Below are 17,198 nucleotides of genomic sequence, written 5' to 3'. Positions count from 1 at the left end.
CTATTAACCTCTTGGGTCTTGTCACCACCCAAAAAATTTAAGTCGGATTAAGAATTTTATATAGGACGATCTGGGGTCTCACATTAATTTCCTCCCCTTTAGGTCCTGACGTTCTCGTCAGGCTCAGACACACAAATAGCAGGCGATGTGAGACTTTCACTAGTCTTGTCATTCCGATCCTGCCTCAGCTGAGACTCATCTTACACTTCCGGCTGGTAATTGGCTTTGATGCTGATACCAACTGTGACACCCCAGCTTTCCAGGCGGTCACCCATCCTAGGGTTACTTTCATCCTAACACGCTTAACTCTCTTAACCTCTTGGACCTTACCATCACAAAAAATGTTTAAGTCGGGTTAAGAATTTTAGCCCTATTATATCTTATATATAGGACTATCTGGGGTCTCACACGTAGGCGCAGAGCTAGAATGACTTTGAAGATGGGTGAGCTTGGATTGGAACGATGGATGTGCAAATTGGAGAAGAGGTCAGGGATCAAAGTGAAAATATCAGTAAAAGTATATTATGGATAAATGGTGCAATATTAATTCTAAAGATTAAGCATCTAATTGTAAAACTGCGCAAATTTTAAGTTCAAGGACCTCTTTGTAGCATCAGAATATTGTGAGCATCTTTATGCAAATTTAACATTGCCCTTGATTCCTTTGCACCAGCACGAATGGCTCAGAGTTTGTTGATTAATCCTGATAAATAAATACGGGTTTTGGATTTTGTTCTACAATTATAGAGAGTTTTGAAATAGGCCCCTCAACTAATTCTTTTAATTGCGCCTTTTTTAACCTTCAATTATTTGTATTTAGATAATTTTTAGAAATTAAATTGAAGTTTTTTTTAGCCAGGGTTATAAAGATGGTATTTTTTAATGACTTTCCAATTCAACTCGACGAAAGAGTTCACATTAAAACAATTAAAAATTACGAAAATTTTAATCAAAAAGAAAAAAACAAGAACTTGCATGGCCCGCGATAAAAGTTGAGGGTTTCTATAAAATTTTTCACGAAAATGATGTAGGGAACTAATTATATACGTTGTCACAATTACAAAATTGTAACATTAGAAAAGGGTACGTGACTGTTTTTTTTTCCTTTTTTAAAGAGACAAATGTTACCAAAATATAAGCTTTTTATTTAGATAATTTTACTTGGGCAATGTTGAGTAAGAATATTTACTTGTTGAAAGGATTAGTAATTAATTGCAATGATAGCATGAATACATGCATTTTTGTACAAAATTTATTAATCATAGGAAATATTCTTATTTGATTGGATTCGTCTCCGTAGTTCTGACTTTGGCTCATATATATAAAAATCACACTAACATATTCATTTTTTCAAGATTCGATTTTGGACAATTATTTTGCGTGTGTAGCATGTAATTAATTTTTGTTTTGTTTTCTCGTCTCATCAAAGACCAAAAAAAAAAAAAAAAAAAGTTATTGGTTGTTCACAAGATACAATATTATTAAATAAAACCCTATAACTTGTCCTCGTAATCATTCTACATACTAAACCCTGTTGACTTGTCTTTGTAATCATTCTACTCATTTGTACTTTTCCAATCACAAAATATCTATTACATATAATTGCATCTACAAATAAAAATAAAAATAAAAGCAGCACAAAATTGACTCCAATGAGAAGAGACCAATTCCCTTCTACATCACCAATGTTGACTAAGCCTTGGTTAACCAAACACTACACCACCAACAGATTTGGTGAAACATTTCATTTATTTTATTTATTGATTCCCCATCCACCCAATATTTATTGAGAAGTTACCCTGGCTTCTTATACAAACTATACATATGGATACATATATTTATATATATACACCCATTTTTGGTGCCACATCCATCCTCACAATACAAACACAAAGTAACCACTAGATCCTTTCCTTCTCCTCCTCTTAGAAAAAAAAAAGAGAAACAAAAAAAAAAGAAAAAAAGAAAAATGGGTGCTCCTTTATCTTCTTGGCCATGGGAAAACTTTGGTGTCTACAAGGCATGCATATACATCCTTCTATCTCACACACACTCTCTTTCACTATATATATATATATATATATATTGTTTTTTTGGCCTTTGTTTTTTGTGTTATATTAATTTAACATGGTTTAAGTTTATTTTTGCAGTATCTTCTATATGGGCCACTTATAGCAAAGGTTATAATCTCAAAGGCATGGGAGAGTAACAGCTCACATAAATGGTGTTTTTATCTTCTGCTTCTATGTTTCCTTAGAGCTCTCATCCACCTAAACTTGTGCTCATTTAGCAACATGCTCTTCCTCAATCGGCGGCGCCGGATTTTTAAGGATGGGGTTGATTTTGATCAAATTGACAAAGAGTGGGATTGGTATGGATTTTATATATACATATATATATTTTTTATGTGTTTAGTGTTAAAATTTAGGCCATTATTTTTCATGGTTATTTGATAGAATTTAAATTTTTATTTTTAATTTTTTTGGGCAGGGATAATTTTATAATACTTGAATGTTTCATTGGAGCAATGGCTTTTTCTTGGTTTCCTTATTTGAGAGAGCTCCCTCTAAGGGATTTGAGAGGTGTTTGCATGGCTTTTGTTCTTCATGTGGGAGTATCAGAGCCTTTGTATTATTGGGTGCATAGAGAAATATTCCACAGAGGCAACCTCTTCTCTCTCTACCACTCTCTCCACCACTCCTCAAAGGTGCCTCAGTCCTTTACAGGTATTAAAAAACAAAATAAGCTTTCTTAATTATATATATATATATATATATATATATATATATATATAGAGTGCGGCTACAATTCTATGGATAGCATCAATTACTTTGTACTACCAAGTTTTCTACTGTTTGATCTATCTCTTTAATCATTTTTACTTATTAGATTATACTGTTCAACCAACTATCCACTCAACTCTACAAAACCACTATCATACATCGCTTTATCCAAAGGCTGAAAACGTAATAGCACCAATGATTTGATGATATTAATAGTATTATAGCCTAGTTCTATATATATGAGTTCGGCCGGGGTGTTTCTAATAACGCCAAGCATTTTGTGCTATCAAATTTTTCACCGTAAAATTTACCCCTTTGATCATTTTCATCCGTTAGATCATACTATTCAATCAACCACACACTCAACTCTAGGGGACCACTATCATCCTAGCCGCACATCCCTTCATCTAAGAACCGAAAACCTAATAGCACCAATAACTTGGTACTATTAGAAGCATTCCAGTCTAATTTTATATATATATATATAACCTTTTTTGAAAAGAAAAAAAAATTATTTCCTGTTTTTTCTTTTTTTTGGTTATAACATAAAACGTGATTCAAATTGCAGACCCATTAGTTTAGAAATAAGATATATATATCTACCTACCAAGCTGTTCTACTGATTGGCGGTTTCACCACCTATATATTAGCTGTGTCCAATAAGTTGTACCTTTTATTTTAAAACTAAATGCTTAATTAGATTGAAAGTATAAGATGAGAACAAGTGCCAATAAATATGCATGCAATATATAAATACATAAGAGCTGATATTGTGAGAGCATTTTATAAATTAATCTATGTCTGATTTGGTGGAGACACAGTCAACTCTATCAATGTCAATTTCCTACATATAAGGACGCAACAGGTGCAATCAATAATTTCTTCTTGTCTCGTATCTCCTCTTCACAAATCCCTCCAAATTAGAGTTTAAATGATGCTGAGTTGTGTGATTTTGTCTTATTCCCTCTCTCTCTCTTTTTTTTTTTTCTTTTTTTTTTCTTTTTTTTTACCTTTTTTCTGTTGTTTATGGCAGCTGGATTTGTCACCCCATTGGAGAGCATTGTGTTGAGTATTATCAAGGGTGTGCCCATATTTGGTTCTTGCTTATTGGGGTGGGGATCTTATGGACTCATATTTGGATATGTTTGGCTCTTTGATTTCCTAAGAGGGATGGGGCATAGCAATATTGAGGTGGTGCCCAGTGTGATCTTTGATGCCTTCCCCACCCTTAGATACCTCATCTGCACTCCAACGTAAGCGATCATGCATGCCGTTATCTAACAGCTTAATTAGAATTATCAGTTAATTAATTACTTCGCATTGTATTAGAATAGGAGGGGGTTAAAATTTTGGCATAATCAATTGTTTTACAATAGTGATCGATATTTCAGGTGTTGGCTAAAATGGGTTTGTCTTAAAATGTTATATAAATAGCATATACAATCTAAGAAAACTTTAATTTGCTTCCAAGTTTGATTATAGAGACAAAAATGTTACTAGCTTGGAAGCTACACAACATTAAATTCATTAGAGATTTTGTAAAAGTGCTGTTTGGGAAGAAGAACTTTACTGAGAAATTTAATAATTTTCACTTGTAAAATTTCTTTATATATAGCTTCTTTACACATTAGCTAAAAACAAAAATTCTAGTTTAGTAATTTTATTAAAATTAGAATGTACCATGTTGTTACTAGTTAAATATATGACTTTTGTCGAGTGTTACTTTGAGTGTGAATTGTCGACAACTGAGTAGCATTATTGCCCTATGTTTAATTATAAACATTAATTATCTTTCATTTTTGTGTCATCACTGTAAACAATTAGTTTTTTTTCATATCATATCAAGATAATGATCGGTATCGATCTTGCATTTTTTATCTCACAAATTCGCACCTTAGAAAAAGTGAAGAGGTGAAATTATTGCTTAATTAAGATCTTTTATTTCTTTTTTTCCACACTATTTCCTTTTTCTCTAGATAGATAGTTGTTCAACAGTATTTTAAGTAGATCAAGAAATTGGATTAATCTTTTTCTTAAAAACTAATAACTAAAGTTACAAATAAATTTTTATTTGCAGGTATCATAGTATTCACCATGTGGAGAAGAACTCTAATTTTTGTCTATTTATGCCTATATTTGATCTTTTGGGAGGAACACTTCACCCCAAATCTTGGGAGCTACATAGGGAGATATTTGCAGGTAATTATATCATTAATTATGATCCTCAAAATTAAAACAGAGATGTTTTTCTTTTTTCCATATATAGTTTCTGTTTTATGAAAAAACCAATTATTCTAAATAGAGAAAAATGCTAATAGTATTTTTAAATTCGACATATTTATCACGTTTGGATTCCAGACTCTTTACTAGGTCCATGACATGAATTGTAATTAAATAAAAAGAGATTAAATCATGGTAGGATTTGAACTTATGACCTTTTGATCTAATACTAAAAAAAGTAATTATTTTTTCTAAGAACCAAAGGTTATAAAGAATGATGATATTTAAGCATGTTTGGCTTGGTTGGTCTATAAGATAGGATACATGCATTTGACTTCTATTGTAGAAAGTCGAAATGAGTTTATGAACTCTTAATTAATACATAATCTTATGCTTTTCCAAACAGTTATACTGAAAACAATAGATATCCAAGCTCTTGTAGCACTCTGCAGTTGCAGTTGATCCAAGTGCCTTTTCTTTCATTTTCATCCATCTTAAATTAAGAAAGCTTATGAATTCTTAGTGTTGAATCTTATGTTATGTTCAAATAGTCAAACTGAAAATAATAGATATCCAACCTCTTGTTGCGATGTATAATTGTGAATAATCCGAGAGTCACTTCTTTTCATTCTCATTAATCTGTCTAAATGAAGGAATCTGATATATTCTTAAACAGAATCTTATGTTTTTTCAAACAGTTATACTAAAAACAATCGATATCCAAGCTCTTGTTGCGTTGTATAAATGTGAATTGTCCAAAAGTTATTTCTTCTCGTTTTCATTCACCTGTCTAAATTAAGGAAGATTTTGTATCTTTAGACAGAATCTTACGTATTTTCAAATGGTTATACTGAAAACAATCGATATCCAAGCTCTCGTTGCGCTGTATAACTATTGCAATTAATACTAGTGCCGTTTCTTTTCATTTTCATTTATCTGTCTGAATAAAGAAAGCTTATTCCACAACTTCTAAGATGTCCAAAGCTAGAATGATAATCCAAGTAGTTGGTTTGTCTACTTCCTAGCTATCACTTTTGCAATTAGGTAAAGCATATTTTGGGCATAAGTTACTCCAACCAATATTATCTTTAATGAACACCAACAACATTCCAACAAATGAAACACATGGACAAATTGAGCAAATTTATAACATAAATAACCCCAACTAATTGGTTTTAGGATATATATATGGAGGAGCAATGCTCAATATATTATGCTTTATATAAGTGTGTGACATTAAACTACCATAATACCCCTGCTTAGATTCTACATACATAGCCTGCCTATTTAGTTTTTGGCATTGAAAAATGCTACCTGTACAGCACATTGGAGCGTACATCTTACACTCTTACATTTGAGGGTTTGAAAAGCTCCTTTGGATTTTTTGTATTAAAAAATAATAATAAGACAACTGAGTGAATCCTAGCATTTGACATCTAGATAGCTATTTACAAATACAATCTTAAAATATTTGTATATATTTTATTTTATAAAATAATTTGTGATGAATTTGTGCTGCATGAATAATATCCAATTTTGTAGATTATAGTAAAAAATTAATATTTATTCATAAAAAAATATATTGAAATAAATGATAGAAACTTTGTAGTCTTTATTTTGGAGATAGATTAGTTAAATAGGAAAATTTTATTTGCAATTATAATTAGAAGATTCTAGTTTTAAAATTAAATAAAATTAGATAAGAAAACAATATGATGTTCAAATGACAACTACACAAGATATTTTGATTCGTATTTAGTTGTCCACGTCTTTTTCTCCGTTTTCATTATATATATAGATCGATAAAAATCTAATAAATAAATATTATATAAATTTTATAAAATTATTTTGTGGCGGCTACGAAGCGCGAATTTTTCACTAGTGATGGCTAATTGAAACCAATTTGCATACAACTTGTAACACACATCTTAATTAATTGACCAGTGTCAATTTCTTGTGAACTCAACCAATCAACTCCAGGACCAAGAAGATGATAAGGACCTTCCTTGGATTGGTTGGGAGATGGATCATTAAATTGTATCTGTTGAATTTCAACTCTTAAAATTAATTAAGGAGTATGGGTCCTTTGAAAGAATATATTATATTACTGTATATATATTTTGACTTACTATTATAAAAATATTCTTTTAGTTGAATTTGAACTTGAAATAAAGATCCTTACAATAAAGGACTATGGATCCTTTGAAGAAATATATATATTATTATATTTACAGAAAAAGGTGAGTAATGCATATTTTGACTTAGTATTGTAGAAATATTTTTGTAATCAGGAGCATTGCATGCTAGAGTGACACAACACATTTAATTCTCGGCCAACCTAATTACATGGATATGCAATATATTTATAAGGGTCTTGCTTCGTTTTTTTGGTCCTCGAAGTTTAATAGATTCTTAAAAAAAAAAATATTGTGCGCAACTTATTTATATTTTTGTCTGTGTTTGTAAATCTATCAGTCGTCCATCCATTTCATACTTTTAATATAATATTTTAATTTATGATTATTGAAAAGACCGTAATGGATGGGACAGTAAGATTAGCACATGAGATCGATCGATGGAAATGAGTCGTTAAATACATAACATACAATTATTTTTTTAATAGTAATTAAATAAGGATTAGATTCGTTCTATAGAATCAAATACCAAACCTAAAAAAAGTTTGATGATCACTAAGTAAAATTAACTTGGCCAAAATTTGGGGACCAGTAGGCCGGCTATTTAGCCATAAATTTTATACTAGATACTAGTAGCCCAGCTATTTAGCCATAAATTTTGTACTAGATACGTACATTGTTGTAGCCCGGCTATATATTTAGCCATAAATTTTGTACTAGATACATTGTAAAAGGTGGACCATTTCAAAATCACACTTAATTACCTGTCTCACCCGTGCAGTTTACTAGGCCCTGTGAATCATTATGTAACACACATAAAACAATGACAAAATCATATAATAGGGATATATATACTCTACTTGAGTGAGGCTACTATGCTATCGGAAGCACGGAGCCTTTCGTGCTTCCAGGTCGTTTTCGATGTTGCAACTTTCGAATCGTCGATCGGCTTCGTTAAACTTGATCTAGAGTATTTGGAGTACCTAGAAAATAAATTTTATGATTTTACGATATCATTTGCCTAGTGATCGAATGGACTCAAAATCAACAAATTTCAATAGCCGTAGTGAGCCGTTTGCAAGTTTAACGGTGTAGAAGTATTCAAATCACGTAAAATTTTGATAGAAAATTCTTTATACTATATAAAACAAGATCAATATCTTTGATTTAAAATTTTAATGTCATATTATTATATTTTGTAAGATTTTTATTTTCAGCCGTTGATTTTGAGCCCCTTCGTTCACTAGGCAAATGATATCGTAAAATTATAAAATTTATTTTCTAGATACTTCAAATACTCTAGATCAAGTTTAACGGAGCCGATCGACGATTCGAAAGCCGCAATATCGAAAACGAGTTGGAAGCACGGAAGGCTCCGTGCTTCCGATAGCATAATAGTCTCACTCTATATACTTTTGTTTGAAAAAAAGATAGCATGCCACCACTTCATTCAGTTAGAAAATGAACCTGGCTACAGACTGCCGTAGCCGGGCCTCGAGTAAAAAAAGGGAAAACAAAGAAACAGACGCATTTCGATTTTTGAGCACTCGGATCTCCCAACGCATGCACGCACGCTTTGATTACTGAAAAGTTGTTCAGTTACGCTCTAGCCAGATTATTATCTTGTGACTGTGCAGGGAAGAACGATGGAGCTCCGGACTTCGTGTTCCTGGGACACGTGGTGGACGTAGGGCAGTCGATGCACGTGCCATTCCTGTACCGCTCGCTCTGCGCGATGCCGTACAGGTTCCGGCCCTTCATGGTGCCGATGTGGCCGATCGCGTTCGTGGTCATGCTCATGATGTGGGCCTGGTCCAAGACCTTCCTCATCTCCTTCTACACCCTTCGAGGCGCCGTCCACCAAATTTGGGCGGTTCCCCGTTACGGATTCCAGGTTAAACCAAAATATTTTCAAATCAAAAGTTACATATATTACTTAACAATAAGGTTGAACCAAAATTTTGTTTTTCTTTTTAAAAAAATTAAGTTAAGGGGTCTAATCCAAAATGCACAATTGTTGAGAGGGTGGGTTACTACATATTTTAAGGAAAAACTTTGTATGCCAATCTTGTGGTTTCGTACTTTAGTATCCTGTGGTTTAAAGTGTATCAATTTAGTACTCTGTGATTTTATTTTATTCTTTTTCCGTCAGTTCCTCCGTTAACATTTCGTTAAATTATATACAAAAAGTTTCAGATATCATACCTAGGTTTATCGAATATTCACTTTAGTACTTTTTGATTTTAACTTCGTCATTGGTTTAACGAAAAAAATTAGCGAATGAAATAATCAAAAGAAAAAAAATGAAACCACGGGGTACTAAATTAGTATACTTTAAACTATAGGATAGTAAAATAAAAAAGTCCAAAACTATAGGAGGATTAACTGATGAAGGATTGGTTTGATTCTTTTTGTAGTACTTCTTACCATTTGCTAAAGATGGCATCAATGACCAAATTGAGTTGGCCATCCTGAGGGCTGACAAGATGGGTGTTAAGGTCCTCAGCCTTGCTGCACTAAACAAGGTTTGTTTAATTGTTTTCCCTTCAATGTTCCATTTTTTATTTTTACTTCGAACCTTTTATAATTTCGTCTGAGGTGGAGGAGAAAAAATTAGGGTACTGTCTGAATGCATGAATATTTTATTTAGGTATATCTTTGACTTTTTTAAGAAGTCGTAGTATACGGTATGTAGAAGAGAAATGTGATAAAATATTTAGAATGGAATAACATATGCTTATTAGAAGTATAATTCAGTAGAGGAGAAGAGTCTCAAGCACAATTGAAAGGAAACAAAAAAAAAGAAGAGCGGCGCTATTTGTGAACAAACATTTTTTGATGTTTTTTGCATTATGGCTATTTGTGAACAACCATTTTTTGCATTATGGCTATTTCTGAAACCACTACCAAACATTTTTTGATATTTTGTTTTACTGTCTATTTTTTTTTTTAAATTTATTTGATCTATTATGCAGAACGAAGCACTCAATGGCGGAGGGGCGCTATTTGTGAACAAACACCCGAATCTCAAAGTTCGTGTGGTTCATGGTAACACCTTAACGGCAGCTGTAATACTCAACGATATCCCAAAAGATACAAAAGAGGTCTTCCTGACAGGCGCAACTTCTAAACTAGGGAGAGCTATCGCACTCTATTTGTGCCGCAAAAGAATTCGAGTCTTGGTAAGCAAGATATATTGAAACATTTGGTACTTAGGATTGAATTAGATAAGATCGAATGTACTAGGAGATGACATAAAATTACTAATTCGAAGGTATCGAAGATTGCAGGAAGAATTGTGTTCCATGAATGAGATTATCAATTCTCTTCAATACATTTTAGTCGAGTTTAATTCAAAGATGATCAAAATCTATGGTTTCGGTGTTGAAATTGGTTTGCATATGTAGATGTTGACGCTGTCGACGGAAAGGTTTCAAATGATACAGAAGGAAGCTCCCCAGGAGTTCCAACACTATCTTGTTCAGGTCACTAAGTACCGAGCCGCGCAAAATTGTAAGGTACAATTTCATTTTCTATTTCTATTTTTCCCTTTTTGTAGGGTACATCCGCACGCCAGTCGGGAGAGGTAATATTATAAAGCCATTTAAACTAACGACAGATTAGATTCATTCAATTTGATCAAATTTAGCCAGTAAATGATGACCAAATTCCATAAATTTGTCTGCCAATAATATTACTTATCGTTAAACTGCTCATATGTTTGTGAAGTCTATGTATATATGATTCATTACCGTCCCTTTGATACGACGATGATGCGTATTCATCCTTTAGACATGGATCGTCGGCAAATGGCTATCGCTGCGAGAGCAACGGTGGGCTCCTCCGGGCACTCACTTCCACCAATTTGTGGTCCCGCCGATCATCGGCTTCCGACGGGACTGCACCTACGGGAAATTGGCTGCGATGAAGTTGCCCGATGATGTACAAGGGCTCGGAGTGTGCGAGGTAACATACAATCCCCCTCTTTAGACCCATTTGCTTAAATTTGAAGTTTCTGCAGAAATATTATCTAAGTAAATATGTTTGAACAAGTCTGATCCACCATACTTTTTCCGTCTTTTAAATAACTTTACTTTGCAATTGAGAGTAAAATTTTCAAATTTCGATTTCTATTTAAGATTAATATTTAAATAACACTTCATGTATCAAATCATATAAGATTAATATTTAAAAACATAAGAAAAGGACGTATCATTTCTATTTTATTTCCAATTTCGGTTTCTATTTGTGTTACTTTTTTTTTTTTTGAGGGATTATTTTTTTGCAAGGAAATTTTTGTTACTCGTTTTAAATTTCAATTAATTAATTAAAAAAATGCGTGTGAAACAGTACACGTTGGATCGTGGGGTGGTGCACGCGTGTCACGCGGGAGGGGTGGTGCACTTGCTCGAAGGTTGGGCCCACCACGAGGTGGGCCCCATCGACGTGGACCGGATCGACCTCGTGTGGCGCGCCGCGTTGAAGCACGGGCTCAAACCCGTTTGATACGTCATCTAATTATTATTATTATAATTATAATTATAATTTTTATTTTTGTTATTACTGTAATCAGGCAACAACGTCGTTGCTAAATTATACTCCCCACTTAAACACGTGCACAAACTTTTATTTTATTTTATTTTAGTTTTAAATTTCGTGAACCTTGTTTTTCTTTGTCTCTCGTGATGTAACGGTATCATTGTTTCTATACTATATGTTGGAATAATAATCCATACTTAATTAAAATATAGTTACAGATAAGTTTAAATCTTTATTTGATTATGGGTAAGATTTGTAGTTATCCAAAGTAAAATTGAATTTATCATCTGTTAGGCATAAGTTAATTAGATGAATAAGCCACAATAGATATGGCTGCATAGGTGTTACACATATTGTAATTAATTGCCTTTTATTATTGAAGTATTAGTTTAGTTATCTTCTTCCTTCTCCAATATCTTTTTTTCATATTATTTTGTTCTATTTTAGATCTTGGATTATATAATCGGTATTTATACGGTTCCAACAAGCGGTATCAGAGCAAATCATGCTTCAAACACTATGTATATATGAATATTGCGTATAGCTGATCTTTTGTTATACTCTTTTATATATATATTGCAGTATTTAAAACACCAATAACCATTTCTCTGTCGAAAAGTTGTTATTTTCAATGAGTATCTAACTCTCTAAGACGCGTGCAGGACTCAATTTTATGACTTTCGATATAATTTTCCCTCCTTTTCAGGCTAGCTGAAGAATTGAAGAATTAAAATACACATTATTTTACATCATATTGTGTTTTAGAAAATAAGTGAACTCATTCCACATCAGTTTTCTCCAACTAAGATTCTGATTACAATAAATATATGAAAACGTAAGTAAAAGTTTGTTTACGCGTCTTTCTCATACTTTTGAGTTTAAAGCGTAAGATTCACTTATCTAGCATTTTGACTTATGTTCTGCTCTTTTTTTAGGACAGAAGTAATATATTTGTTTTGATGGTTGAGGTGCTTGTAGCATCTTCATAATCATATTTATTTTTCAACAAATATGCATGAAAGATCACGCAATGCTTTGGTTCTAAAAAGAAAAGAAATGTAGTAAGATTTTCATTGTACGGCATACCGGTCCTTGTGGTATCTAACTTAAGCTTAAGCATTACGTGCAAATGTAAATGAAAAGTATGATCGAGAATTGAATACATGGAAATTCTCTTGAAAAACCAAAAAAACTCGTCGATTTCGAGAACCATGATTAACAGGAAGCTAGTTAAAAGAAAACCGATTAGATTAAGCTGACGAGAAACTCACTTTTAAAGAGTTAAAACGGATCAGATACGAGTCGAATAGTGATTTTTACCATCCATTCTCTTCTGAATACAATTTTTTGCGAATATTAAACAGTTACTGATGCGAATGCGGATACAAATAATAATTGGGCTGGTGGAAGAAGCATTGTTCATAACACTAATTATAGAGGAGACACTTGATTATTATTATTATTATTATTATTATTATTATTATTATTGGAAAAAGGTTAGTAGGTTATTTGGGCCCAAAGTGGCCCAATAGTAAGTGGGCTCTAGAAGAGACGTCTTCTGACTTGGGTCCACTAAAGCCCAATATAAGCGGCCTACTAAGTTCTTGCCATGTGGCCCAATAACAAATGCGCGGGAAATGACTCTAAACCGCCTCAGTTTCTTGCAAAATGACTAAACTACCCCCACTCCCCTCTTACTTTCCCTCTCCCACGCGTCCCCCTCCTCTCCCCTCACGCGGCGACACGTCTCCGTCTCCTCCTCCTACGAATTAGGGTTTCACAAATCGGAAACTAGGGTTTCGGAAGAGGCGATTAGGGAGAGAGAGAGAGAGGAGATGGAGAAGGGAGGAGGAAGAGGAGGAAGAGCGTTCGGAGTGCGGAGGAAACCAGTGACGAAGCGGCGGTGTAAGGGTGCGGGGATCGCGAGAGCCGTCGCCGAGTACCTCGTCTCCGATTCGTACATGTACGCGCCCCTCATCGACCCTCCGACGATGCCGCCGCCGAAGGGTTCGTCTCCTTCCTCAGGTTTGTGTACTCACTGCGAATTGTGATCCTTTTACATCGTTTTTTTAGTTAGGGGAATTGTCGTTATTGTGGGGGAATTGCTACAATTGTCGTTATCTACTGAAAAAGATGGATTCTTTATATGGTAGTTTGGGGGAATCGCAGTGCAATTGTTGTTTTCCACTGAAAAAGATGGATTCTTGGCATGGTATTGTGGGCGAATCGTTGTAATTGTTGGTGTCCACTGAAAAAGATTGTTTCCCTCACTTCTTTTTTTTTTAAAAAAATTATTTTCATGAAGGTAAGAAAAGAAGAATGCTATTTCCTTTTTTCCATTGTATGTATTGCAAATAGGGAGCATTTGGTCGAGTTTGAGTTGTTGTATTCTTCAAATGAAGCAATACATGGCATTTCGGTAGCTTCTATGATTGCGAAATTTAAAGGAGACAATTTGAAGCCTTTGAGTTATAAGTGCAATAGGTTTAGGGCACTCCCCAATCTCATTACAATTGTTTGTCATTTTTAGGGCACTCCCCAATCTCATTACAATTGTTTGCCATTGTAGTGCGGTGCAATTAGAGGTAAAGACACTTTGAAGAATTACTAATTAAAGAAATTAAGTCGACTATTATAACTACAGCTTTGAAAGACATCTACCTAATCAAACTGTCTCTGGAGTTGTCTCAGTTTGACGTGTTGACTGAGTTGGCCTCATCTGGTTATTCTGGTATTGTTGAGATAGCATAGACACTAGGGCATTTCATCAATGGAGAGGAGTCAAAATTTGTTCACAATATTATTTGAAGGGAAAAAAAATGCTGTTAATATTCATGCCAATCAGCTGACTGAATGGAGAAGGTTGCTGCAGTAATTTTAACTTCTGGGCGATGCTCGTGTACAGTGCATTCTTCATGTTGAAAACTTGTTCTAATGTTGCCTTAAAAAAAAAAAGGTCCCTTCTGCTTCTATTATTGTATCAATCTCTATGTGGCAAACTAGATTTTGAAAGGGGAAAGTTTTCTAGTATAATGAAAATACAGGGACTCAGGACATGTTTAGAGCGCTAAAAATTGGTTATGGATTTTAGGTTCTTGAATTAGTATAATTGTCCAATATCATCTTTTTTCCCTCCTCTTTTCCCCCTCATAAGTGCTCTCTGTTTCCCAATTCTTGATCTGTTGAAGGTGAACATCCATTTATTAGAGAATCGGATTACTTGGATTTAATATAAGGATCAGAGGATTTTAAAGAGTATTGATTATTCAGGTTTTGAAGAAGAGACTTCTGAGAATGGAAAATGGTGAACTAGTAAGCAGCAACTAGAGAGAACCTTGCAGTTGATGCAAAGATGAATTATTTTGTGTGAATGCCAAACTGGTGGAGGAAAATCATCCACACCATTCCTCTCTTCCAAATTTGCATCAATTATCGCATAGTAGACGGAGTACATTACTTTTGAATTGAATCTCTATCTACCTTTGTTGAGCTATTGAAACTTTGTAAGAGGGAGTTCTGCGATCCTAAGAGGACTTAAGTTTGACTAATGTACTCTACTTGCAAACCTTTGATATGTTTGCAACTATACACACAATAGGAAAGAGCAGTTTTATATAAAATGGGGGATTCTTGGTCTGAATAAGAAAGAACGAGAGATGAAAAAATAAGCGAATATAGACAATATGTAACTTTTATATAAGTTGACTTGAGCAAGGAGGTGAGACAAAACTTTTGTAAGAGATTTATTTTTCTTGAAACTTTCTGCTAATAAAATGTATATGTGCATGTTTGCAGCTTCTACTTAAAGTTAATTTGTTCTAGGATCTCATGTAAACACTAAATAGGCTTTCCCATCGCATTAAGCTATAGATGCTAGTGGCAAGCGATATTATTTATTTCTTATGTGAGTATCTTATGGTGGGAAACAAAATCACTTTTTGAATATTGCCTATAGATTGGGAGCTTAGAAACATGGTTTTTGTGGAAATTGTATTTAGTTGCTGAATCATGGATAAAGGTTGGGTCTCGGGACTTTCAGAATGGACCTGATAAGATGCAAATGCAACTACGCTATATTTCTTCTTCTGTTAATAGACCAGTTGTGATCCAATTATAGTACTCAAGGCCTAAAGCTTTAGTTAGATTTCCTATGTAAGATATCTGATAGTGTCATTATTGATGGCGCGAAGAGATGCAAGTTGATTGCTGAATGTTGGCTCTGCTTTGCTGTTTGTGATTTCTTCACGTGCTACTTTATTTTCACATAGTACAATCAAGGTTTAATCTTTTCACTATTTATTGTCATGCAGATTTTCTGTCTTTGGTAGGACTGTTTTCATTGTTATCAAATGAAATATGGCTTTGACATTTATACCTAATAATGCCATTTCCAAACTGGCCTTTTCCTTTCAGCGGCTCTGTCATGTTTGGCTTATTGCAAAGAGCTTAGTACTGATGTTGAGAGTGGGAGTCCACTTTTTTCTCAACCCTCAATGCTTGTCTTTTTATGTATAATTTTTAGAAGTTCTCTTATCATTTTTCGTCATTTTACTAGAATAGCTCGACTGCATTAGGCTGATGAGAATTTAGTCATATTTTGTGTAATTCTTGAGAGTTTTCTCATCACTTTTTGTCGTTTTACTAGTATGGCTTGACTGCTTGAGACTGCTGAGAATTTGGAAAAATTATTTTGACAAATAGTTTATAGATGCAGAACATGCACTAGATAGTTTCAATTTAAATACGGCGTGCATCTAATATTTGTTGCAAGATAGTGATCAATTGTGTCACTGTACAATCCATTAGTCATTAACTGTACCTGCCCATTTACCAATGGCTCTTTGCAGTTTCACATAATTGTCTGCTACAATTTGATATAGTACAATTGGTTCTGTCCCAAAGTATTTAGTGTGGTGTCCATTCCAGTTTCTCCTAGTAGTAGTAATTGAGTGGTTTAAATATCGAATGTTGTATTATGTATTAAAGTATAAAAGTGTTATGTCTTGCTTAATTTCTATTTGTGGACCCTGAAGTGCGTGTGGTATGATTTTGAGCATTTTGTAAAAATCAGTTTTGTCGAGTTAGCGGTAGCTTAAGTTTATGTAATGCACATCTTCTAATATATCTATGCTATTTGCATAATTATGTGATTTTAGTTTCTTTTGAATTTCGTCAACTTGTTTCAAAATCCTAACACTGATGCTTATAATGAAACAGAGAAAGGGGTTCCTGCGGCTCATAGTTACAAAGGCTGTTGGTGAAGTGATTTCTTTTTTCCTGCTGCAGGTACTAATATGGCATGATGTGTATAGTTGTGTTGTAATCTGGAGTATGTAATTCTATTTTAGTGTTTTCTTTCATGTTGCTGCTGTTTCTTACTAGTAGTATGCGGTACCTTTTAGTAATGTTTTTTGGCTTGTTCACTTGTCTCTAAAATAGCAATCTTTATTCCGTGTTTTGTTGACTTAATTGTGGGTTTTGTCTCCATTAGCTTTTTTTTTTGGTTGGAGGGGCTGCGCTT

At 33.7% G+C, this 17,198-nt stretch overlaps 2 protein-coding genes across 2 annotated transcripts; both read left to right on the top strand.

The window, feature by feature from the left end:
- LOC109706896 (protein ECERIFERUM 3-like) lies at positions 1,836–11,884 on the top strand. The gene is made up of 11 exons (XM_020227914.1): positions 1,836–2,020; positions 2,151–2,371; positions 2,491–2,726; positions 3,817–4,036; positions 4,861–4,982; positions 8,776–9,032; positions 9,556–9,663; positions 10,114–10,320; positions 10,546–10,656; positions 10,931–11,104; positions 11,489–11,884. The coding sequence occupies exons 1-11, from the start codon at positions 1,970–1,972 to the stop codon at positions 11,642–11,644; spliced, it is 1,863 nt and encodes a 620-aa protein (XP_020083503.1). The 5' UTR covers positions 1,836–1,969; the 3' UTR covers positions 11,645–11,884.
- On the top strand, positions 13,370–17,146 carry LOC109723643. The gene is made up of 2 exons (XM_020252074.1): positions 13,370–13,702; positions 16,895–17,146. The coding sequence occupies exons 1-2, from the start codon at positions 13,513–13,515 to the stop codon at positions 16,936–16,938; spliced, it is 234 nt and encodes a 77-aa protein (XP_020107663.1). The 5' UTR covers positions 13,370–13,512; the 3' UTR covers positions 16,939–17,146.

This window comes from Ananas comosus, linkage group 2 (assembly GCF_001540865.1).
Source record: "Ananas comosus cultivar F153 linkage group 2, ASM154086v1, whole genome shotgun sequence".
In the NCBI taxonomy this organism is placed as follows: domain Eukaryota; kingdom Viridiplantae; phylum Streptophyta; class Magnoliopsida; order Poales; family Bromeliaceae; genus Ananas; species Ananas comosus.
This window is presented reverse-complemented; position numbering and strand designations above follow the sequence as displayed.